Genomic DNA, 26,425 nt, shown 5'->3' on the forward strand with positions numbered 1-26,425 from the left:
GCTGCTTGCACCGTCTGCGCCCTGGCCTGGGCTCCTTCCCAATTCTGACCAGAAACTGGCACATAGAGCTGGGATCGAACCAGCACCTCTCTGCTCCAATCCTGATAGGGCACACTCAGGATGATGTATGTTTTCAGGGAATTTTCCCGCGCATTATGACTTATGCACAGTTGGCGCAACTTCTGGCCATCTCCGCTCACACATGCAAGCATATGCGCAGCATGCAGATACATTTTGTCAAGGAACAAGAGACAAAAAACTTATAATACTCAATATGCATTTAATTATCCATCAGCAATCTAGTATTTTCCTTGATATGGAAATTTTGTGAAAGTAAAAATCTAGAAATTTATTTTAGAAGAAATTTTCTACAAGTTTCTTATGGGAACATCATTTGTTTTGCCTTCCATAGACCGTCCAGACGCGAGGCAAGCGGTGAAGAACCAAGTCTTCAGAAATTGGGCAAATGAAGTAAACAAAAATTAGTGTTAAATGACAGATTTTGCTTGTTCAATATTATATACTATTAGTGTGTTGATAGGGGTTATCAAAGGTTCTACGGTTAATGAAAGGAGCCAAAAATAATTTCATCATTCTAATGAATGTAAAATAGTTTTGAGTGCAAAATCTTTTGTAAATAAAATATGTCTAAACATACTATCATCAGAAATTCCAAACGTAATGGTATGGCAACATCATCTTTACAGACTTTTACGCAATGCTGATACATCATGTGTCATGAGTCATGTTATGTGTCTCTTGAAGGTTGAAGCCATTCATATTTTATTAATGTTTAATGTTTGTCTATATAATTAACCATCAAAGTTGCAAAAAAATGAAAACTGATAACAAAAAAAATTGCGGTGCCTGTATTTCTGTATTCAATGGGCTTGCACCGCACAAACCCATTCCATGAGTCCACCAGCCGGGAGGATGTTGGGAACGTAACGTATTCCCGACATTGACATACGGGTTTGTACCATTTACCAAAATCAGTCCTTTATTAGAAGACTGCTGTCTGAAGGCACCAATCCAGCCATGTGGATTGTTGCCTTCTACTATTCAGTTTTGTAATTTATTTCCAACCAAATCGTGATCTATGAATAATGAATAAATATTCATAACTGTGCTGACTCTTAGAACCTGAGTTAACACATAAAAAATCTAGTCAACTTGATGCAGATAGCCTAAAGTGGCAAAGCAGAGTTTTTTTAGACTCTCCCTCAAGTTCACTTTTGAGTCCTATAAGTAGACCAGTAAAGTATCATGGATACCAGTTTTATCATAGGGTAAACGCGGTATATTCCAATACATTAAGGATGCATTGAGAAATGAAAAACTATAAAAAAAATCATATGTGTTGCTTGAGTTCTGTTTGCTTTACATGACTCTCAAAACACCGCACGACGCACCAGCAACGATGAAACATCACAAAATGTTGCCATATTTATTTAAAAGCCTTTAGAATGCAAACCTACCAAATCTCTATATTCCGACACTGTGTGTGACTATATTCGGCACGTGGTGAGACGTATTACGACCGCGCTTCAAATTGTACTAATACGTAATTCCGACATCCACGTGTTCGAGTTCCGATCGCTGTGTGAGCTGTATTGGAATACAACATGGCTTTGAATTAGAACACTATTGAATATTGAGCACTACTTAATTAGGCTTTTAATCAACAGTTATTAAACTTTTAATTAAGAAAATTTTAATTTTTGCACACAGCTTGGAACGAGCTGTGTGTCCAATTCAAGTTGTGTCGGAATTAGTTTTTATGTGTCTAAATCCATTTCTCAACTTAATCATCTATTAATTTATTTACCACTTGAAATCAGCAAATACAAGTATACTTAAAGGATTCCTAATATATTCACAGACATATTTAAAAGTCTCAAACCATAATATTCTTTCTACACAAACAGTTTATTACTATTTGGTAGAGCAAGGTCAACTGTCAACTTTCACTCGTGTTTCAATGTTCTCACTAGGTGACGTGGAGTTTTGCTCTGCGGAGTCTGCGCATCTTAACATTTTCCCACCAGACCTAGTGTTTTGCGGGAATAATTCGCGCAATAGTATGATGTCACTATTTCAACCATGATACCATCTACACATGTGTGGAAGGTGGAACTAAGACAAAGCTTAATATAAAGGAAAAAGTTGAAAAGTGTCAGAATTACCCACAATGTCAGAATATGGTGCATTTACCCTTGATAGAAAATTAAACTANTTTTATGAAATGACATGTTTGCGAAGTGCAAACCGCGATTTTTTAATCAAACAAAAATTTATGACATTCGAGCCGCGAGATTTCATACCTACTGAAATTATATGATATTAGAGCCGCGATATTTCAGACAAAAATAGGACTTTTCCAGACTAGCGGCCGTTAAAAGCCTAGGTATTCGTTTGTGTTGTGTGTGATAGCGTTTGCCGCGCATTCATCTTTAAACAACTTTAGGAGCACGGCGCACTTTTTTACCGGCATATTACGGGGCACGGCGCAAATTGATTAAATGACAATAAACATTCCCGCGCACCTGGCACATCTTCATCTGTTCCTAAGTTCTTAGTGCGGGTAGGGGCCCGCACTAAGGGGGCTGGGCGGCCTGGCTGAGTCTGCTGAAATGTATCCTAACCATTGGACCAAACTTGTATTGTGTATGAACTTCAATACCATTTTATCATAATCATTATAGAATATAGGCAGGCGAGTTAAACGCAGTTAAAAAAAACGCTATAGTGAGTTACTGTGCGTGCGAGTATAGGATAGCCTACTGACGGCACACGTGTGGAAGTATCCGAGAACGCTTGGGTAACCACACCGTACGAGAACGTGAACCACACTGACTTTAAACCACAGAATATAAACCTATTGCTAAGCTAACATCGTGCTCCGCAGCCACAAAGGGCTTCTTGAAAAACGTTAAAGGCGTGTGTTGCCAAGAAGTGTATGTTGTGGTAAAGAACATTTTTAAAAATGTATGTTGACAATCTTTTTATCATATCGTAATAGCTTCGAGAATCGTGAAACGAGTCATATTCATCACGTAGGACCATGGATAAAAGACATTTAAAATTAGATGTTTCACCTAATAAATAATATCTTGCTTTTAAGCGACATCTCGGACAAATTTACGGCCTGACGTGCTTATAGGAATGCTCGTCATGAGAAGCGTAATATCTTGTCATGTTAGAATACGATAGAATTGTATTTTATCCCCGCTTATGATACAAACTGGAATATATTTCTTCATTGATGGAATATAACGCTGGAAATTTTGAAATATAATTTTTGAAAACGCTGGCCGTATAGCGAAATACTTCTAATTGCTTGCTATATAAATATTATTATTGCAATGGAGACTATATATTGTGATCCAAGTGAGACTGATCATTCCGCAGCATGCCCTTCACAGCGACCTAGGAAAAGGAAGTCAGCACAGATACCTGATTCAAAATAATCTCGACACTCGTCAATCGGCCATCGTGCATTTACGCTGGTGATTTAGTGTTTGCCATCAATTTTTTGACTTCTCAGATACAGTCTTCTTCTCAGAAGAAATTCCAGTTTCTTGCAATATTAAGCAAGATGATTTCTTTACAAGAGTGAGTATTTTATGTTGCATCCATCTTCCATAAATATTATCATGCTCTTTAGTTTTAGTTGCATCAATCATTTGCTATTGCTGGAATGCTAGGTAGTAGGTAGCCTAGGGCTACCTAGCCCTAGGCTAGTATGTGCACAAAATAATTTTTTTTTCTGTGATCCTAATGAAAATTATACCACTCAAAAAAGAAAAAATTAGAAAGATATCATATAAGTATGAATATTGAATAGAGTAGGTCAAAAAGTGAAAAAGCCATTAACGTTTCCTCTTTTTAATTTCACCCCCAAAATGGACCAACTTCTAACACTTTTTGTGGAAAAACTATCAGTTCTAGGCTTCCTATGAGCCAATTTCAAAGATTCATGCACCATTAGAAAGTTCATGTTATAGCTAGGCTATCTATTCTAACTAGAATACAACATTTTGGTTAAAAATTCGACTAGAGGTGGGTAGGGAAAATGGGTGCAACTGAAATTAAATTAAAATTATTAAATTCAGTGTGGAATTCCAGAGGGGCAATATACCGTTTTTAACTGGTAAACATAGCAAAATGGCAAGCATGACGTTAAAATCTGGAAAGGCCAGCATACCTCCGCACTAGTCTGGAAAAGTCCTATTTTTGTCTGAAATATTGCGGCTCTAATATCATATAATTTCAGTAGGTATGAAATCTCGCGGCTCGAATGTCATAAATTTTTGTTCGATTAAAAAATAAGAAATGGAATCACGGCTGGCAAATCCATAAAACCACGGCTCAAAAAATTCAGTCGCGGCTCGCCAAGTAGATATATTCCATACTAGCCTCCGCAGGCTCCAGTTGCTTCCACTTTCAGTCCATCATCATCACTGACAAGTCTCTGCAAGCTGCCACTAGACTCCTGTGTTTGGTATTTTTTCTATCCAAGACAAGACAAGCCTGAAAAACATCTACATTTAATTTTAAGGCCGCAACCAGAAGTTTCCTGCAATTTCAGGAACTGCAAGATTTCTGCCAGATGAATTACCTCCTATCTAATTAATAACAAAAGTGCATCATTGGGCAGCAAGATTCCAATTGTGTTAAAAAATGTTCAAATTGGAGCCGCAAGATTTCAGAAACAAGTAGGAAAATTCTAATCCTAAGACAAGATGAGACAACAGGCTCTGTCCTGGTTTGCAATAAAAACCAGGACAATTTTCAGGCCTTCGTAACTTTGTAAGAATTCTGAGATGATACCAAGTTCAGACGAGACGTCCTGGTTAAAATAGGGAGCTTCAAATTTCCCAGAATATATACCGTAAAATGGGGTAACTTAGACCACTTTTTTTTATAAATGATGCCATTTTTTTTAATAGCTAAATTAAACTTGAATTGAAACATGCAAAATACAGGTCTATACTCTAGCTTTACTCACCATAAATTGCTGGCTCCTGCCTCTCATAGTCTTTATGTAATTTAAAAAAAAGTGATGGTCTTTGTTACCCCAGCTCATGGGGTATCTTAGACCGGATGGTAAAATCAATTATATTTTTGGGTAAAATAACTCCAAATAACTCCAGGTTTTGGTGCATTGTAGTATAACTCTTCTAGTTACATATGCAAATGACAAACTTGAGGAAAGTGTCATAGTTTGCAAATGGGGGGGCACTGCCCCATAATGGGGGAAATGTGACTACCTAATGGCAGCCCTGACGGGGTAAAATTGACTGGCTTGGAAATTAAGTTAAAATTACCATATATAAGACTCTGTAGAGTCTGAAAAATAAAGAAAAAACATAAATAGGCTGTCAAACATAAAATATGTTATATATGGTAATTTTATATTAACTTCCAAGCCGGTCTATGTTACCCCATCAGAGCTGACATTAGGTGGTCTAAGTTCTCCCATTTGGGGGTGGCACTACCGATTTGCAAACTATGACACTTTCCTAAAATTTGTCTTTAGCATATGTAACTAGAAGAGTTCTTCTACAATGCATCAAAACCTGGAGTTATTTAACCAAAAAATAAAAAAATTGGAGGGGGTACTCCAACAGGCTTTTAATAATAGCTCTTTTTTGTGGGTCACATTATTAATTTTCTAACCTATTAGATATGCAAACTTTTTAAATCTTTCTATTGTGTTACATAGCCTCAGTATTAGGCCTTTGATGGCCATTGACAAAATTTTTCTATGTCAAACCGTTTTTGAGTTTTGAGGGTTTTTGTTAAAAAAAACAAAAGTGGTCAAAGTTACCCTGCTGGTCAAAGTAGCCCCATTTTTCGGTATTTGTATTGGCCATAGACTGTAGTGATTGTGTAGTCATTCTATTTTTAGGGGACTATGCACTGGTCACTGGATGGAGAAATGATAATCAACAGTGGTCAGTGCCCAGTGGATATCATTCAGAATATATGTAAATTTATATATGTATTCACAATTTGTAGGACATGCATGCAATGTGCATGTTGACTTAATGCACTGGCATAAATACATTATACTGAAATACTGAAGGGATCAGCTCAAAATTTGGAATATAAGTAGATATTATCAATGCACTGCGATAACTACAAATTTTTACATTACATTGTTTTCAATTGAAAAACATTTTTAGTCAACCAAACTATTCATAACTCACGGAATTAACAACACTTCAGTGTTTCAGTTGCCTGAAAAATTTTTTCGTTTTAATTGAAAATGATGTAGTGTAAAAATCTGTAATTATTTCTATCCCAGGGCATTGATAATAGGTGGTGAAGATAATCTAGAATGGCATCACTGAGATCCACATGCAGTCAGTAAATATTGCAACATCAGAATAGTGGCAGCCTCTCACAAGCTCAGTGTAAACCATGACATAGCGGTGGGAGGTGTAACGTGGTAGGCATTCCGATTCATTTTGTTACATAAACATGAGAATATATTACCTGATAAGAATTCCATGCTGCTCTGTAGGCTTAAGCCCTACCATCATCAGGAGTCAGGATTTTTTACAGTGTGGAATTTAGAGGAGTATTAAATTAACTTTAAGACATAGCATATTGGAAAGGCCATCACACAACCAATCACAGTCTGGAGAGGATGACGCCTCAACCAATCACAGCTGGAAAGAGGCACGTATCTGCCCTAAAATGACAGAAACTTTATGCGTGAACCTAGAGTTACAGCCTGGTCAGGAAGATGTAGGTTTTTGGAGGAAGTTATGATGATTAGGTATCCAATTAAGAAGCATATAAATATATTGCTTATTGTCCTATATACCTATATTTTCAGTTCAGTTTGAAGAAAATATTAGGAAACTGCAAAAAAAAATTTTTGGGATGCCATAATACATTTTCAGCCATAATTCTATATGCAGGAAGAAAAAGAACTGATATCATCTAAAAATATCTAATCTTATTTGCTCCATACTTTAGCAATGATGTCAAAATATTTAAATAATTTTAAATGGAAGCATTCCTTGTAATTGATTTTTTTGTTTTACTTAATATTGCTTGTACCAATGGTCAATTGTTTTTCCTAATTCTTAACTTTGATGGAATATTTTAATGGGAATTACAACCTAGAAAATGTATATTATAGGTTTTAAATAAATATTAATCTAAATTTGTATAACAGTATCTTGCCACCTGTGAGTGGCCATGTGTGGGACCGGGAAGCTGAGGATGACAGAAGACGACTCCAGCGCCAACTGCAGCAAATGGCGCTCGTCTCAACAGCCCGGTCTGCTCCTCCATATTTACATAGAAAGGGATGGGTTCCTCGGGTTCAAGAGGTACTAACCAATTTCTTACTTAAACTAAATTTAAACTTGGGTAAATTTGCAAAAACATTTAAATCCTTTGTAAAATCACATTATAAGGCTTAAGTTTACAATGTTCACTCCAAATGTTTGTGGATATAATTATTTAGTCATCTGTTGTCATATAAATGGGATCTTATGTGCCCATTGGACAGATTATTCAGATATACTACCTGAGATATATCTAATATACCGGTATTCATGTTTTGTCCAGGACTTTGGTGATGGAGGTGCGTATCCAGAGTGCCCTGTAGCTCAATACCCTCTCAACATGGGTAAGAAAGATGACAATGAAGGAGGGAAGACGAGCACAGCTCTTGCAGTACAGCTCGACTCTCAGGGAAAAGTCAAGTATGACTTGCTGGCTCGACAAGGACACGCTAAAGACAAGGTAAGCATGGAAACTTTTTTCCACGACTTACTCATGGGCCCAGAGTGTACAAAATATGAAATTTGTAGTGATTAATTTAATTTATTATTATAAATGTATCAATAAATATTAATAATATTAATTAATATATTGATAAACATTGAATTTTTTCCTGCCATGGACACAAAAGTATTAAAATAATTTAGTACTATTTCTGGATCTCTTCAGTAGCGACAGTTTTTGTTAAAGCCATAATTTTAAATCCTGATTTTACAGAAATTAGCAAAAAATTAGCTGTAAAAATTCTTTCTCATCAGATGATTTACTTTCTTCTTATTGTTGGAACAGATAATATACAGCAAGCTGACAGATCTGCTGCCATCAGCTGTGACAAGCGAAGATGATCCTGAAATTCAGAAGCCTGAGCAGGACACCATTGATGACATCACAGAGAAGACCAGACTAGCGCTAGAGAAGCTCACTCAAGGAAAAATTGCAGCTGCTATGCCTGTCAGGTAATGCCATCACTGAACAAGGCTATTGATACCAAAACTGTACCCTTGATGTACAATTGTAACTGCAGTGTAATTTTATAGCAATAACATTGAATTTTCTAAAAAGTTCAAACATCAAAATTTTGCCTTAGCTTGAATTGGTGCCTTTAATTTTTTTTACCTTTTCTCCATTCTAGAATTAGTGAAAAGTTGCCTTTGTCATACTAATTTCCATTGCTTTGTGATGTTTTTGATCTTGTTTATTATGTTCTGGTTGTGTCACATTAATGATGGCCATATCATGAGGCAGATGTGCTGAGAAGCAGGCGCCTGCACAGTACATCAGATACACGCCAGGGCAGCAGGGCTCTGCCTTCAACTCGGGAGCGCAGCAGCGCGTCATCAGAATGGTTGAGATGCAGAAAGACCCAATGGAGCCTCCAAAATTCAAGCAAGTCTTTGAACATGAATAATTTGTGATAAAATTATTAATGGTAAATGAATTTTTACATTTAAAAATTAACATTGAAGAAATTTTTAACACTGGTTATTTATGATTCATTCTGATAATGATGAAATAGTGCCTATTAGATTGAATTAAAAATTGAAAAATGAATGTTGTTTATAGTAACTTCAATTTCAAAGTATGCAATACTAAATATTTTGCACTCAACCTTGACTATTTTTTTTTACTGACGTATGTTTTTGAGCATATAAATCAATTTCACTGCAGCATAACTAAACATTTACTATTTTTCACGACAGCATCAGCAAAAAGGTTCCGCGAGGTCCCCCATCTCCACCGGCACCTGTCATGCACTCGCCAACAAGAAAAGTAATATCTCATCTTATGCACTTAAGTGTTTATCTTGAATAAATGATATCTTGAAGCCTGGGAATGTTTTTGGTGCTAGTTTGTTTTCATTTTCTGTAGCTGCTCAAATAGTATTGAATTTCAAACAAGGTTGTTAATGTGGGATTTTCTTTTCTTAAATCTTAGGTACCAAATCTAGGCACTAAACTAAATTCAGTCATTTGACAAACTCTGTCTGCTAATTAAAATTCAGGTTGAGCTTCACGCAGATCAAAAGTTTATCTGAACTTCAGCATAATATTACTTTCTCAATCAAAATATCATGTAATGGCTATCTTGAAAGAATTAGGCCTTACATTTCCATGTTTAAACCTAAGCTCATATTTTTTGCGTCAAATTAGTAATATTTTGAACATATTTTCGCTGCAGGTGACTGTAAAAGAACAACAAGAGTGGCGCATCCCTCCATCCGTGAGTAACTGGAAGAATCCCAAAGGCTACACTCTACCTCTGGACAAGCGTCTCGCCGCTGACGGCCGCGGCCTGCAGTCTGTGCACATCAATGAGAAGTTCGCCAAGCTTGCAGAGGCGCTTTACATCGCTGACAGAAAAGCTCGCGAACAGGTCAGCAAACCGCTGCGTGTTCAATTGGACAGAGATTATGATTACATTACTCAATGGATTATTCATATTCAATGGATTCATACAATGATTACATTACTCAGTGTAATGGATTAATCAAGGCGTTTAGTACAACGAGCAATTGCAATGAAAGATCTTTTTGGTATTGATGAGGCTCGTACTTGACTGTTGTAACAATGCCGTTACACAAGTTTTTCCATTTGTTTCATTTGGCTTTGATTTCCAACTGTGATTATTTGAGGTTTATTGAAAACATTTTTGAGTCAAAAAAATATTTCGAGATTCTTGTGCTGGTAGCCCTACGCAAGTGTTTGTTGAGTGTGCAAGTCTCTTCAATTAAAACGGTGAATTCTCTGTATTGTTTGTATGCAATGCTTCAGGGAATCGAATTGATGTATGCCTTCTTTCCTGAAATTATTTCGGCATTTGAATTCCTATTAGAATTATATTTTCTATGAGTCTCTTGTTACTGAGAATTTTTTTTTAAGTCTCACTGATATGATGGTTCCACATGCAATTGTTGAAAAAGTCACAAAAATGTCTAGACTTAAGTTCAATGTGAGCAGGACTTGACGAATTTTCATACATGGTTTGCAGGTAGAGATGAGGTCGCAGCTGGAGAAGATGGCGGCGCAGAAGGAGAAGGTGCGCAAGGAAGAGTCCCTTAAGATGCTGGCCAAGAAGGCGCGCGAGGAGCAATCTGGGCTGCGGCCCCTGCCTTCAGGCGACGGCGAGGAGGCTGAGCGAGATCGGCTCAGGGCGGAGCGGGCCAGGTGTGTGTCCTCGAACTGCGGTGTTATTGACCTTATGATGAGTTCGGGACTTCCTAGTCCCCGGTCACGCTGATGCGCCGCCTTCGCGCATGCTTCTTGCTTTCATTGCGGAAGCTTCGGATGTATTTTTATGATTTAACTTAAAAAATAATTTTCATTATCAGCCTTAAAATGTTGGTTAGGGCTAGCTATTTTCTCAAATTGCTGATTTTTCATTGACATGCAGACGAGAAAGTATTTGTGAACTAAACATTTCCTGTAAATATTAATATTACTTCTCTTCTGCAATTTTGGCGTATATTTCCCATTCATAATTTTTTATGCATTTCTCTCACTTTAAAGTGGGTTTTCTACCAACCATTAACAGTAACTATCACATATATGTAAGTTAAAATAGTCCATGTGTCGTGATACAGATTACCTTTCAGGCATAATATATACAGATATTCTTATTAGGCATGTTAACATTACACAACATGTTTGGTATCGTAGGACGATTTTTTTCTCTCAATTAATCGTTTTTACTGTCTCTATTCTTCACGTGTTGAATGTTCTGCTCATGGATTCCTTCCTACCATAAATTTTCCGTTTGCAGTGTTTGCACATATTTGCCATAGTATTTCGTGACCTGGGGCCATACTTTCAAAACTCGCTAAATGAACGTAAGTACCTACGCTCCATTTTCTTGTCTACGATTGGTGGAGATCCTAAGTTTATCAGCCAATCATTGACGGCCTTTCGAGCGGCAGCCAATGATTGGCTGATGAACTTACGATCTCTTAATTTTTTTTTTAAGTATGGCCCCTTGTTTCTTGGTACTTCTACACCCAAGAAACACCGCGCGTGTAAAGACGCTCAATGAGCACAGTTTAACACGTTGAATGTGATTCTTGAAACTGCCGACTGCCCGTTGGTGCTATTGTGTTTGGGTTCCAATTGAACATTCAAATTAAAAATCGAAATATGATTTTTCTGGTATTCAACTACAATAATTGATTACATTTTATATTATTTCAAACTATATATTTTTTACCAACACAATGTACTAAGAATGGCAGTCATACAAAATGTCTTCTTTTGAAAATTCATTAAATTTCATAAACGACCCGCCCGTGGGTCGTTTCGCGGCAGATGGAAATTAGGAACGACTCAACGGAGGGTCGTATCGCACTCAACGTAGTAAATTACAAGATTATTAGCGTATTTTGTTCTAATATTTCATCTTATTGGTCAAATTACAAGATCATTAGCGTATTTTGTTCTAATATTTCACCTTATTGGTCAAATTACAAGATCATTAGCGTATTTTGTTCTAATATTTCACCTTATTGGTCAAATTACAAGATCATTAGCGTATTTTGTTCCAATATTCCATCTTATTGGTCAAATTACAAGATCATTAGCGTATTCTGTTCCAATATTCCATCTTATTGGTCAAATTACAAGGTTATTTTCTTTTAATATTGCGTCTAACGGATGACCAGGGAGCGCAAGCGGGAGGCAGCCATGTCTGGCAACGACCGCAAGCTTGGCGGCGCTCGGGAACGCGACATCACTGAACAAATCGCCCTCGGACTGCCACAGAAAACTGCCAGTACGTGATTTGTGAACTTACTTTACTTTCATTGTTTTGGATTAGCATGAATACTATTTTATTATTTTCTAAGTGTGAGGCTTCGTTAAAATATAATATCCAGTACCTTCTATGTAGCTATGTTATCATCCACTCTGTTCATAAGTCGTTGCGGATTTTGATTGTTTTGCTTATTAATTATTCTAATTGATGCTTTTTTTGATAGTTTATAATCTTTGTTATACCATTTTATCTGCTTGTAGAAGTTTAAGACGACCTGAATACATCAGCACGTTATATACGGCTGAATACGACCTATGGACAAAAATATTGAAACTTTATATCTTTGTCCAGTCTTAACTTGCTTGTCGAGTCTTTGTCAAGTTTAAACTTGTTGAAGTTTACTTGTTGCTTATATTCAAATTTCATGATGCCGCACGTTTCTCCGGTTGATTTACTGATTTGAAACGTATTGCTCAGGTGGTGGGGAGGCTCAATTCGACCAGCGTCTCTTCAACCAGTCTCGAGGAATGGACTCAGGCTTTGGGGACGACGAGGCGTACAGCGTTTACGACAAGCCCTGGAGACAAGCAGGCAGTCTCGGCAACGCTCTCTACAGGCCTTCTGCTTCTGCAGCCGATACCTTTGGTGGCATGGATGAGCTCATGTCTACCAAGCGGTGAGCTTCATCATAATTTATAACCATATTTTATAGAGCAAGTTATTGTAGTGCATGTGGGGACAACGTTGATTAACTATGTCAGATAGTCTCAGATTCTTATGCACCCGTCCGATTTTGAACTTTTGTACGGTATTACCTAATTAAAGGTAAGGCCTTGTTACTTAGAGCTCTTGTACACCTCCTGTAATGCAAAGATGGTCCAGGCTGCATCATTTACTGCAACGATTTAAAAAAAATCATTAAAATTTTTCTGAAAAAATCATGCCATTCAGTTGCAGTCCGCGCTTATCAACATGAAATATGTAGACTTTGTCAATCTTCGTGAAGTGAATTTTTGCTTATTCACTTCGCGATTTTTTTCTTTAAAAGTGTCACAGTCTAAATCATAAGCATGGATTATGAATAATTAGCTTTATTTCCATATTGAACTTCAAAGTTTTAGATCGATCACGAGTTTATTTGCCAGCCCAGTCGATGTTAGAGTTAGTGCAAGTACTCAAGTTAAACTTTTCTACAGTACTGTTAGCTTTTAAGCTAATTTTGACTTTGACGTTCACCCGCTCTCACCAGAATGAACATCGGTGCATAAATAAATATTGTCCGGGTTTTGCAGATTTGTGCCAGACCGCGGGTTCTCAGGGGCGGACAGCAGCGTGAGCAGGTCAGGCCCTGTGGAGTTCCAGGCGTCGGGTGAAGGCGACAAGGAAGAGGAGGATTTGTTCGGTGTCATTGGGCTGCTCTCAGAGGCTAAGAAAGCCAGTAAACGAGGCACTGATGCCGACGACAGATCAGATAATAGAGATAAAAGGCGGAGGCGAGATTAATCTTCTCAATGTTTTCTCGTGGTAGCCTCGGCTATGTTTATGATTAGTCCGTTATTAATTATTATTGACATCAAAAAGCGGCACGTGTGTTCAGGTTAACGAAAACCTGTTAATAGCTTGAATAGAATGAACCTCTTAGTGTTTATTCCTATAAGAGGGAAATTTTTACTTCAAGGAAGGATGTAACAGTATGTTGATGTAATAACGAGTTGTGTTTGTTAATATGTATAAAAAAAAATATTTGAAATTTTTTCAAAATTAGATTCTGTTTCATTGAGTCTTCTTGTGATAAATCTTATTAATTTTTGGTTCGACATCTAACGGTAACATTTTAATTCAGTGGATGGTAGTTTTCGTCACGCTGCAGTTAATTTTATAGATTTTTCGTACATGCTGAACTAGGATGCGCAAGGCTCAAATTTCTCTCATTTTTCGAGGTGAAATGTATTAAGGATGGGATGCAGTGGGGTTTTTGTGGTTAAACGAGGAAATAATTTTGTGATATTTTATTTGATTTGTTGTAATATAAAGCATAAATAAATAAGTTAGATAAGGTCACTTTGAGTAAATAATAACTGTGAGCGAATTTTTACTAATCTCCATGATAAATGTACGAGGTAAAATTTTAAACATTCGACAACTGACAACCAAATGAATTAATTCAATTAAAACAGTCTTTTGTAAATATTCAATAGTTGAAAGAAAATTAACGATACTGTAACTGAGGTAATGCCAATGCTATTTGTAAAATATCGAGATATTCTCGCTGTCGTAATTGTTTCTCGCTCCCGCAGATGAAATAATGACACCTCCAGACTTGCACATAGGTTAATTGTCGCATTGAGCCGTGCTCTGCGGTTTCAAAATTAGGCAGCCACGTCGAAAAACTTGTCCATGAGATTAGCCACTTCTGCTGGCGTGTATTTCACGTACTTCTCGGTGTTGCGGCTGAAGGGCACGCCGCTGTACCTGCGCAACACGCACGATGATACGATACCTTGACTTGATTTTTTTACTAATTAACCGTTCCCGTGCACCTTCTATAAACTGATGCTAACTAAGGATACGCGGCCTTCAAATGAAAATAATATTGACGACGGGTTATCATTCGGTTTTCTGATATTATATGCAATTACCGGGGTTTTAGTTTCGAATTGTATTGACGGCAGTTAACAAATCCTTAGACCAAGATTTGAACGATACTTCTGTCAAGTGAAACTCGTGGCAAAATTGTGTGTAAAGTAATTCTTCCAACTTACCTGTCGTAGAAAGTTTGGTATTTAGGTAGAATGTACTCTTTGTTGTCGCGCTTGAGGCTCTCGCGCAATTGACGGTCAGGAATGCTGTAACTTCTCTGCACACGCTGCATTTCCTCAATCTCTTTGTTGAAGCCCTGGAAGTTACAGACAAATTACTTTACAGTTCTTGACAATCGAATATCACCCAGCAGTATTGTTATTTCCGTTAAAGAAGAACGCGGTCATGACGATTTATTTGGAAGTGGAGAACGTGCTTGAACAATGAACATATTGTGAGGACAAAGTAACGCCACGAATGATCAACTCGAATGATTAAGTTTACAAGCGTAGGATGTCTAGCATTGTTTAGATTCCTTCACGGCAGTAAAACTCACCGAGAATCTGTCCTTGAGTATCTGGCGATCTCGGTCTCTAATTTTTCCAGCAGTGAGTTGGGCGGCAGGCAGCTCTTCAGCTGGACACAGGTGGTGCAAAACTGCACTCCAACTATTCAAACATCGGTAAATTGATTACTGTTGAGGTCGAACAAAAAGTTAGTTTCTACCAAGAGTAAATGTGTGGTTAACGGTTGTATGAATCATTTGTACATGAAAACGTCAATAATCCAAAAAATAAGATGCGCGTTCATGATGACAGATTCGTTGTCAAATGATTGACTACCGAATGCTGAAATTCTTCAAAGAATGGATAATAGTGAAGAATTGTACCCGAGTAGCTAACTTATTTTACAATAGGAGGGACTTGAGCTTGCACTCTCTTCCATTCAATTGTTAGAAAGATTGCAATATGCATGCTACTGAGACACATAAGTATTCACAATTTTGCCAAGACAAGATGAATTTATAAAATTAACGATGCTATTTGGTGCTCGTTTTCTGCCGAAGATTGGTGCTGCACAATATCATCATTATTTATTTCCTCAAAATCCTCATGCGGCTGACGTCTTGTAACTCCGGTAACTATCACAACAAAAAATATAACTCAGTACTCACTGCAGTAAGTGACAGAGAGCGTATTTTCTCGTCGACGAAAACGTTAAGTCACGGACAGACGGACGGACAGACAGACGGACATGACGAGCACAATAGCTCATTTCTTCCATAAATGAGAAAATGCGCTAAAAACATCATACTGTCATGTAATTTAAAAATCAGTAACTCCGACCTCTGGGAGTAGAGCTTCTTCTGCTGAAGGATTTGGTCGCGGTAATGTTGTTTGGCGTGGCTCTCGACGAGCTCGAGGGTCGCCATAAGGCCCGTACTCATCAGGGTGCTCAGCAGGTAATTGTAATTATTGAGACGGAAGACGGCGCGTAGAGTGACATCGCTGTAAGCCTCACTGCGCTGAACGATGGAGAGACCGAGGTTGCTCAGCACTCGTTCTGCTCACAGTAGAATTATGCTTAAGTACTTTAGAATAGTCCAAGCGAAAGTAAATAATGAATCGTTGACGAGAGTGGATGTCAGAAAAACGGCAACGATTGTTCTGACGCTAACGGATGACGTCAGAACAAAAATTGCACAACGATAAGGAAACTCTTAGCGTAAGAGAACATTGATGAGTATATTTTAGATTATTTTTCAACGCCGAATAACTCGGTATAAAACTGAAACACTATTGTTGACTTTTACATATTTCACATCTAGGTATTCGAAGAGGATATAATTTCAAGTATTTTATAATTTTTAGGCATTAAACTATACAGTATCCATGGGTAATCCACTAAATAATACTCTGTTCTTAACATACCTAAATGAAAATTTTTCCCTTGTGCTCGCTTTTTTTTGCTAATGCTGAATCAATTTGAATTAACACCCCAAATCTCACTTTAAGAATAAAAGTTGCTTTGTAAACTCAAATTCGAGTCGCTTTTTGCAAAACGAATAGACGAAGTCTCAAACTCAACTCGACAATTTAGGAACTAAAATCAATCTCTGTATGTGCCAAGTATGATTTTTGACAGAATGACTACTAAAACATTAAGTAAAAATAACGTTAAGGTAAATTCAGTCCCTACTAAGGTAAAGATAACAGATAATTTTAGAGGCAGACATCCTGTATTGGACTCACTGATGTAGGCAGCGAGGAGAGCCGAGCATTGCTCAAAGGAGAGCTGCTCACCAGGCCCTGGCACCTGCACGCTCGCTGTCGCGCGCAGCGACGCGTCTTCCAGCAGGATACAGCCCAGGGCGCTCGTGTATTCCTGCAGTGAACGTCAACAGTCAAACGCAAGACATGGAAGTTACCCCCCCACCTGCAGCTGCTGCACGAAGAACAGCGTATTACCCCCACCTGCAGCTGCTGCACGAAGAACAGCGTATTACCCCCACCTGCAGCTGCTGAGTGAGTCATGGGGCACCACCTGTCGTGGGGGCAGGGGGTGAGTCACGGGGCACCACCTGTCGTGGGGGCAGGGGGTGAGTCATGGGGCAACACCTGTCATGAGGGGCAGGAGATGAGTCATGGGGCACCACCTGTCGTGAGGGGCAGGGGGTGAGTCATGGGGCACCACCTGTCGTAAGGGGCAGGGGGTGAGTCATGCAACTCCACAGGTCATGTAATATGGTGTGTAGAATCAACTGATTTGAGATCTCGTATCATAAAGTCAGTAAAGACACCTACTAAACACCTAATATATAGTACCGTAAAGCTTGATAAATTTCCAAAAAAAAATATCAATGTCACACGCTGCTACAAATGTGTACCGTAATGAGATTTTGATAAAACGCAAGGCGTTTTTAAAGGATACGATACGGTATTCAGATTTAATAGATAGGAAATGTACAATTATCCTGATTTTGCAAAACGAGTTACAAAAATGTCCAATCTCTCTATCATTATAAATTAGTGATATTAAGGAGCAACGTTAAAACCCCAGCAAAGACCGAGGCCCAATGCAGCAGTAGCCGGTTATATCGAACGGATTCAACGTATTTGAAAATTCCCCAATTTATGTTTAGCTTGACCACAACATTCAGGCGCCTCTTGCTGGCGATGCCACGTATGTACCAGTAGCAGTTCATAGGAACAAGGATTCAACACATTCGATTATTTCACTGCTTATCGAATTATTAATTCGATAGGCAGTGTCAATTATGTTTTCACTGCTAAACTTGAAGCTGACATTAAGGCGCATGCTGGTGGCGATGGCGGTGTATTTGGCGAGGAGAGAAGCGTGGCAGTTCTGCAGCAGACGCTCGTACTCTGGCAAGCAAGCGTTCAGGTGACGCAGCAACGTCAGCAGACACATCACCGCACTGCTGTCGCCTCGCTGCATTGACTTCAGACCGCAACTGCTTACATGCTGAGAGATATGGGCAAAACTATAAGTCCCATGACATCGACAGGCATGTCCAAGTCTACTTATGAAAGTAATAATTTCTCACATGTCATCTAAATGCCTTATTTAGCAACGCAAATGTATTGGGTATCTGTGGAATAATACAACGCAATAATAATAATTTACTTGTAATAGTCCAGAAATAAACGCAGATGTACTAGAAATTGTACTCAGCATCCTCACCTCGCCCTGTGCTGCCAGTTGATCGATGGGCTCACGCAGGAGCGTCTCTAAGGTGCTCACGTGACGCTGGGGTGGCACGAGCGCCTCGAGCTGCCGCTGTTCAAGAGCTCCCAGCCTCACCACCGCACTTACCTGTACACATTATAGTCCCTATAGTCTCTGGAGCGACTCTTGTTATCACTAAGTAGTAGTCGTAGGGGAGAGGTTTCTAGCGCTTCAGATCTTGTTATCACTAAACCTTAGCACTTTCATACAATGACTGTCTATGCTAGGGATCGGGAATTAAATTTGAAATAGGCTAGTTAGGGAATTAAATTTTAAAATAACCAAAATTCAGGGTCAATTTTGGACGCATTTGCAGTCCGAACGAACACCTAAGACCGCACCTCTGGCCTACCCTGAGAATTAACCCTCTACCGCCTGACATGAATAATGGGTGCAATATTGTCACAAGCCTTACGGGCATGCTTCCAATTTATCAATCTAAACTAATAAAGTCACGTGTTGCTTTGACTGTCCTCAGCAGGGACTCGAGAAGATCCCATAAAACTTTTTCACTCAACAATCCAGATCTTGAAGGCAAAGCAATAACAATCACATAAATAAAAAAATAAAATAGATTAACATTAGTGAAAGTTTACAAACTTGTGCAAAGTAGAGCAGAACATCGCTGTCCTCGAGAGTTTCTTCTGCAGTCGCTGCCAAGCTAGGAGAAGCTGACCCACCTGAAATGAGATGAAAAAGTTAATCAATGTTTCTTATGCACAACATCCAGAATATAACTCTTACCAGCTGATGGCGCAAATAGCGTAAATAACAAAAACTAATATCAGAAATATTTCGTGCAAGAAACTTTGTTGAAATTTAAAACATCGGACTTTGAAAAAAACTGAAAATCAGTGGCATACAAATGTGAGTAAGACTGCAGTAGGACTGCTGTGAAACACACAAAGAGTTTAGTTCCAGAACGTCAAGTCATATTTGGTGAAACACGGCAAAAGCAATGCAAGTAAATTGATGACAACTGAAATTTTCGCAAAAATACAGCAGCAAAAGTGAACCAAAATTTGGAAGTGACCGGTGGTGAAGTAATTATCCTAGGACCTAGGTCCTAGGGTTTCTACCTTCAAGTGTCAACGTGACAAAAATAGAGACACTTCGCCATAGGCTCCAAAACCTCAATGTATTTAATTTTTATTATTTATCAAGTGTTGTAGGCATGTTATGGTGGATAGTGCGTTTTAAAAAAAATAAATTCAGCAGGGGCAGGAATGCTGGTGCTGGCACAAGGCGGTTTATTGAACACCAAGAGCGCACAAGCAAGTCACGACACGAGACCTACAGCGGGCACTGAGGCAGCAGCCAGCACGAGTCCAGAACCCAAACTGTGCTGAGTTCTCTGCAACAGTGCAACAATCCTGTCAGCCAAATCAGGCTGCCTTTGCGTATCAAAACGTGTGAAGTGAACAACAGGTCACATCCAAGAACTCTGTATCACAAGTCAATTCAACCGAACAGCGATTTTTTTACCAGTGAATAATTCAGATGTAAGAGGAAAGTATTTCTGAAATGCTTGTGATGTAGAATATAATAGGTCTAGAGAAATGTACGATTGAACTGACCAGCAGAGAAAGGCGACGCTGGCGAGTATGGAGAGAAAGGCGAGGTAGGAGTGCCACTTGTTGACAGCAGGCCTGCTGAGCGGCCCTTGGCGCGTTGCAGCATCTGCATTGTGCGGCGCTCAAGCCTGACAGAGGAATAACTATATTATTTTTCTACAATGAGATTATCGTGGCGTCTGGTTCAACCGAACTTCAAGGGAATGCTAAAATTTGAGAGATCTATGACTAAGTTCTATGGTGAGCAAGAAAATAAAAACAATACACGAGAATGGATGCTGGATAACTTTACCCCCCCTGAAAGTTAATTAGTAAATTTTAATCCATATTAAAAATTACTTAATGGATTGACTTTTGAGGATTTACAAAATTTATCATGGCATGAAGTACTTCAAAGAAACGTGTACTTGAATGAGCACAAAATTAGAGAACTTGAAAGTTGCCGCAGTAGGTATATTTTTAACAAGGTATACCGTATCTCAAATGAGTTATTTGTGACTATGTTCATAATTTATCATGCAATCATACCAGGCAAATACTTATTATGAAGCGGACACTGACATGTTAGTGAGTTTGTGTGAGCGACTCTTGGGGGTAAAATCAACTTTATTTGATGCAAGACGAGAGCGCAGCGTGGGGGCCGGTGAGTTGCCCACCATGCTGGATGGCGTCAGGCTCGTCAGACCTGAGGCAAGAGCTTGATATAATTGTAGCATGAACTCTTTCATCAGAGTGATATTTTCCAACTAAATTTGAAGGAAACAAAAGAAAAACTAGACTTTTGAATTGTTTTAGAGGCCGAATTTTTACACGGATTTGAGGTATGAAACATCTTGAAAATAAAATAAGCTAGAAATCACTCATCATCGTGAGTTCTCAATCATTGAGTGGAAAACGGCTAGCAATTTGTTCAAAAAGTTAAATCACCAATCATTTAATTGAAACCCGATGTAGTACAAAAAATTATCATCAGAAAAAACAAATGAAAAAGTTAAATTCTGAATTTTTAAGAAAAGACGTTTGTGTAACTTCATCGAACATACAGTACTGAGATAATAAAAAGTTCGTCAGTGCCCACCAGCAGGCATGCCGCTAGCCAGGCCGCGGATGCCCCCGCGCTCGGCGCTGTTGTTTCGTTGATGGTCTCGAAGTGCCTGAAAAATACGCAGAACAAACGCAACCCATGAGGCGGCATAACTGATGCCCAATAGTAAACAAGCTCTAGTGAAATAGGAGCAACAATTAACCAATTATTATAAAATATACGTGAAATACAACAAATGCATAGCCGTCCATACACATGTTCGATAGAATTCAGTTAGAATTACAGTTGATCCTTAGGTTGACCGGGTTGACAATTGATAAAAATTTGAATGCAATGCAAATTAAATTCAAAGTAACTATCAAAAATATTCTGCTTACTTTGAAACAAAGATTCTAGCAACAAGCTGCATCAGTGTAGCTTAATTTTCTTTATCAATGAATAAAAAAAAAGTGAATTTGGGCAATTAGACCACAGCCAGACTACACCGGGCGAACCTGTCTGAAGAGAATACAGACTACATCTGGACAACTGACCTGAAGAGACTGCATCATAGTCTGGGATCTGATTTTGGCATAAACAGTGAGCTTGTCGGAGTGGGAATGCTTGTCCAGCCAGGCCGCAATGAGAGCCAGATCGTCTCGTGCTGCAGCAGGTATAAGCTCTATGCTGGACAGGGCTTCTTCGCTGAGCTCTGCACATAACGCCTCAAGTTGGTGGTATTTGAGCAGTATATGAACCAAGTAAATCAATGAGACCACAAAATTTGAATAAATTTTATGTTTTTTACGCAATTGAGTACTGTTTCAAATGAGCAAGAAGTATTTTTGGAATTCACTACTTGAAATACTAACAAATTGAATTTGAATAAGCAGCCTTAAGGATAGCAGTTGGGCTCATACAAAAAAAAAAAAAAAAAACTGAGTGAAAATGCAAGCATCGTTATTCCTTACAAAAATAAAATAAATGTCTAGATGAAAAATCGAAACAATAGTCTTGCAGTTGTTGATTAAATTCAGAACAATATTACGTACCTACATGTTATTGTAATTAAGCACTTTCAAATTTTTTTGGCAGTAGGAGGCAGCCATCACTGACCGTCTCCCTCGAGGGCTATGAGGTCAAGAGTCACAATTGGGTTGAGTGGCCGCTGATATTTCTTCAGCTCGTCCCGAAACTCGCGACCGAGAGCCTCACTGCCGGCATCAAACAGCGTGCACTGTAAAGCAAGTAAAACTTATAACAATGACTCAGTACGCACTGCAGTGAGTGACAGAAAGCGCATTTTCTCGTCGACGAAAACGTGAAGTCACGGACAGACGGACGGTCAGACAGACGGACACGACGAGCACAATAGGGAATTTTTAGCGCATTTTCTCTTCATAGAAAAAATGCACTATTGTGCTCGCCATGTCCGTCTGTCTGTCCGTCCGTGACTTCACGTTTTCGTCGATTTTAGGAAGCGGGCATGCATGTATCAAAGATACGACATCCTAGCTCTAATGCACTGTACTAATCGCAACGAAAACTGATTTATGCACGAGAAAATTCGCTTTCTGTCACTCACTGCCGTGAGTACTGAGTTATATTTTTCCAATAAATGAGAAAATGCGCTAACTAGAATTAAATTATGACCATCAACACGAATAAAAAAGCAGCTATTCCAAATTTTCTGCCCTCTCTCTAATGCCTATCCTATTTGTAAGAAGAATGAATAACGAAAGGATAATATTAGTTATTAGCTTCATAGTCTTACAATCATAGAAAAAAAATCATGTCACCCATGATAAGTGTGAGAATTGAGTGTATCAATGAACGAAAATATTTTTAAACCTCATTCAAAATAATTTAACAAGGTATTTTGTTTTCCAGTGAAGCAACAATAACAGTTAGAAAAATTTTATAGTAATTTCAAATCCTAGAAAAGGAAAAGCAAATCTCACAACATTGCTGAGCTCAACACTCTGTGGGTTGTGTGATCTGAAATAATGGCAGGCCGCAGCCAGCTGATCCATTGCACGCAGATAGCTGGCAACTCCTCCTCGACTCTCGCTGGGACGACCACTGCGGATTATGGCTTCAGTTTCACCTGAGGAAGAATGTAGGTGTGGATTAGACCAGAACAAAAACCACAGCTAAAAAGCTTGGTTATCTGGTAAATGTCAGTAAAGATTTAACCAACACACATTAGAGCAATGAAATTATCAAGCAAAGTTTCATAAGCAGCCAGAGTGCCTAAAAAATTTTAATTAATCATGAAATCCTTAATTTGAACCTGATGATAAACCTGATGCTTCTCAGATGGATTTTGATAATACAGAATGTATTCATGAAATTATTGAATGTGGGGAAAACTAGAAGATTAAGGTTTTTATAAAAAACTACCAGCAATCAACACAAAATGTTGAAACTGTCATACTAGCCATAATAGCCTTGACCTATGGTACCTATACGCCAGAATATAATTCGGCAAAAGAACATAATAAAAGTTGATGAATATCATCTATATACAAGTTAAGTTTTATTTTTAATAATGATTTATTATTTTCATTATTTTCATGATCCATTACTCTTAGGCTGGGATAGAATGAAGGACATAGTTTAATGATTACCAAAAATAGGAACAATTGAAGAAAATATAGAAAATCAGTTGGCATGCAATAACAGGAAAAAATTTAAGTACTTTCAATGAATTTGAACTTCCTAGTTCATGATATTGACACACTTAATAATTTAAGGCTCGGACACCAACTATATTATATAGAGACAACTATGATACTAACCAGCAGCATTATAAAAAGACAGCACATGATCCAAGGCTGACAGGGTCTTCTCAATGTCTGAAAACAAATCAAATGAACATAACTAACTGCACTTGATCGAATGAATATACTCCTAGTCATAACACACTATAAGTTATAAGCACTTCAAAAACCCCATAGATTGTGAACTAAAGTTTGATTTTGAAGAAGTAGTTCAAAATAATTACTTTGAATGACATCAATGAACAACTCTATCCATGACTTTGTAACAAACATTACCATTATTTCATCAAATTATTTCAAATAATTACCGATAACCAAACATATATATAAGCTAATTTAGTTGTAACGATGCCAATTTCACATGAAAATGAAATAATTTTCACTATTAAAGGAAAAAATTATTGGTTGACTTCAACAGACTGTGATGTCTCCGCTGAAGATTGCCAGTCTGTTGATAAACAGGAAGGATTGTGGTCTCAAGTTTGGCAAGGCGATGTTCAAATGAGTCAAGAATGGTCACCATGCCTCCAGCTGTTGTACTTGATCGATTCCCTAAATCTTGCAATGCCTTCAGACTCTCCATTTCCTGAAAATAGAAGAACATTTTTAGAAGTAAACCAATAAAAATTTGAGATATTTATCAATTTGAATTAGGCTCAGGGCACTGATTGCCCAAGATGATACTTTATCTCAATGAAATTTATTAATAAATTATTACAACGCACCTTATCAAGACGCTTCAAGACTCTGAATTTTCGTTCTGCAACCTGGTCCATATTGTGTTTGTATTTAATGCCAGAGGTGAAAAGTAAATTTACCTAAAAATGCAGACAAGATTATTAATAAAAATCAGAAAGGATAAGATAAATAATTAACTTTGCTTATGGCAACATTTCTTTAAAATACATAATTAAAAAAAATGCAGTATAACTTTGGATTCCTGCAATTGCCAAATCTTGAAATAAACTTCAAGGTTATGATGGTGGTAATGATATTTTCTTTGAGGTACCCTAAATATATAACCTCATAAATGGGATATGGACATGGAGATCCAAGGTACCTATTCACTTATAGAATAACAAATTCTCATTGAGGTCATGAGGTGCAAGGCAGTTTACTATAGCAGGCAAAAAAAAAACTTCACAATACAACCAAGTTGTCAGTTCTTGAAAAATTGCAACAAAATTATTTACAAGACCAGAGACCCAGATGTTGCTTTGTAGTTTGTAAGCATTAGGTATAAAATTAGTGATGACTGAGGACTTTAAGGTTGAATTAATGAGCAGCCAAAATAGAAAGGTGAGGTGGTGGTGGGCTGGTGGCTGGTGGTTACCGTGGGTAAATAATAGACCTACCTGTCCTACTACAATACTTCTGGCTTTTAATTTTCATTTGTACTCCTGCTAATTCAGGATTGGAATATCCCTTCTTGTTTCTGAAATCTCATGGCCAGTAGCCCCAATGGGACAAATTTTCAATACATTTGGAATCTTGCAGCTTGATCATGCACTTTTGTTAACAATTAGATATGAGTTAATTCATCTAACAGAAATCGCACAGTTCCAGAAATGGTGAGAAAGCTCAAAGCTCTAGTTTCAGCCCTAATGGTAGAACTTTTCCATGCTTGCTGCTAATAATTTCAGTCCAAACTCCAAGTAGTATAGGATTAATAGCTATAAAATACTAAAAATAGTAATAAATTATTATCCTTTTATATTGACTCATATATACTAGCTAAATGGTAACAAATCAGTGCTTGCCTGCAGCCTGATTGGATGTAGGCTAACAATTTTACCTAGTGTCTGGGCACTGCTTCAGGAGAGTCTGTGTCTGGCTCAGACTCAGCTCAGAGCCAGTCACTCAGTCCCAGTCAGTCTGTCAAACAGTCAAATCCTCAAGGCTCAGGCTGGTCTGCTCTAGCTGCCACTAAATTAACTAGAAACTACTCAAACAGTTCAAACTAAAGGCTTCAGTCCTCGACTTGCTTACAGAACACCTTCCGTCACCTTGTACCTTCTAGGCCGCGCCGCTCGCGCGTAGTAAGCTAAGTACTACTGCACTGCACACTGCACAGGCACTGCCAGACAGTGCCAGTGCCACTGTGCCAGCATCAGCGTGTGCAGTGCAGCAGTGCCAGTGCCACTGTGCCAGCATCAGCGTGTGCAGTGCAGCAGTGGCAGTGCCTGTTTGGTGTCTTCTGGCGCTTCTAATTAACGGAAGAGAAAACACAAGAAAGCCAGCATAGATCCCGAAACTAGACGGACCTTGAGGTTTAGTCCCGCCACCTTTGGATGAGATTACATATGTACTCGTAATATAAATTCTAATTCTCATATAAATTGATTGATTAGTTCGCTAATCAATCAATTTTATCTTGGACTAGTCGCACGTTAATGTTACGCTATAATAATAATGTATCGTGGCTCAACCGCCCCCCCCCCCCACGAACGTAGCTGAACTGCTGCTGAACCTGAACCACGCCAGCCCATCGCAAACTCCCAATTGCCATTTGCTAACATTCGCTCTTGAAGTTATGGGCGTCAGATGTTTATGTTGACACTGAAGTAGTAAGTTTCGAACCATAGCACGATGTTTTTTTTGCCTTTATTCAAGGGTCAGAGTAAGTTAAGGGGACCGGCTACCCTAAAATTTTTGGGCTCATTTTA

General features: G+C 38.3%; 2 protein-coding genes across 2 annotated transcripts; one reads left to right on the forward strand and one right to left on the reverse strand.

Annotated features, from left to right (window-relative positions):
* Positions 1-3,470: 3,470 nt before the first annotated feature.
* On the forward strand, positions 3,471-14,132 carry LOC108666042 (puff-specific protein Bx42). Its single transcript, XM_018152848.2, has 11 exons — positions 3,471-3,615; positions 7,196-7,352; positions 7,594-7,770; positions 8,098-8,264; positions 8,554-8,694; positions 9,009-9,078; positions 9,487-9,681; positions 10,297-10,472; positions 11,957-12,066; positions 12,526-12,724; positions 13,341-14,132. Exons 1-11 carry the CDS (start codon positions 3,599-3,601, stop codon positions 13,549-13,551), a joined length of 1,620 nt encoding a protein of 539 aa, XP_018008337.1. The 5' UTR covers positions 3,471-3,598; the 3' UTR covers positions 13,552-14,132.
* Positions 14,040-24,634, reverse strand: LOC108666035 (exocyst complex component 7). Its single transcript, XM_047880859.1, has 18 exons — positions 24,485-24,634; positions 24,180-24,345; positions 23,778-23,834; positions 22,938-23,083; positions 22,093-22,213; positions 21,531-21,688; positions 21,031-21,106; positions 20,514-20,637; positions 19,956-20,080; positions 18,979-19,058; positions 18,334-18,465; positions 17,924-18,114; positions 17,097-17,172; positions 16,881-17,013; positions 15,975-16,191; positions 15,185-15,296; positions 14,811-14,944; positions 14,040-14,520 (listed from the first exon to the last, which is right to left on the reverse strand). Exons 1-18 carry the CDS (start codon positions 24,533-24,535, stop codon positions 14,418-14,420), a joined length of 2,202 nt encoding a protein of 733 aa, XP_047736815.1. The 5' UTR covers positions 24,536-24,634; the 3' UTR covers positions 14,040-14,417.
* Between the last annotated feature and the right edge of the window lie 1,791 nt (positions 24,635-26,425).

This window comes from Hyalella azteca, unplaced genomic scaffold (genome assembly GCF_000764305.2).
Source record: "Hyalella azteca isolate HAZT.00-mixed unplaced genomic scaffold, Hazt_2.0.2 contig6477, whole genome shotgun sequence".
Classification (NCBI taxonomy): Eukaryota; Metazoa; Arthropoda; class Malacostraca; order Amphipoda; family Hyalellidae; genus Hyalella; species Hyalella azteca.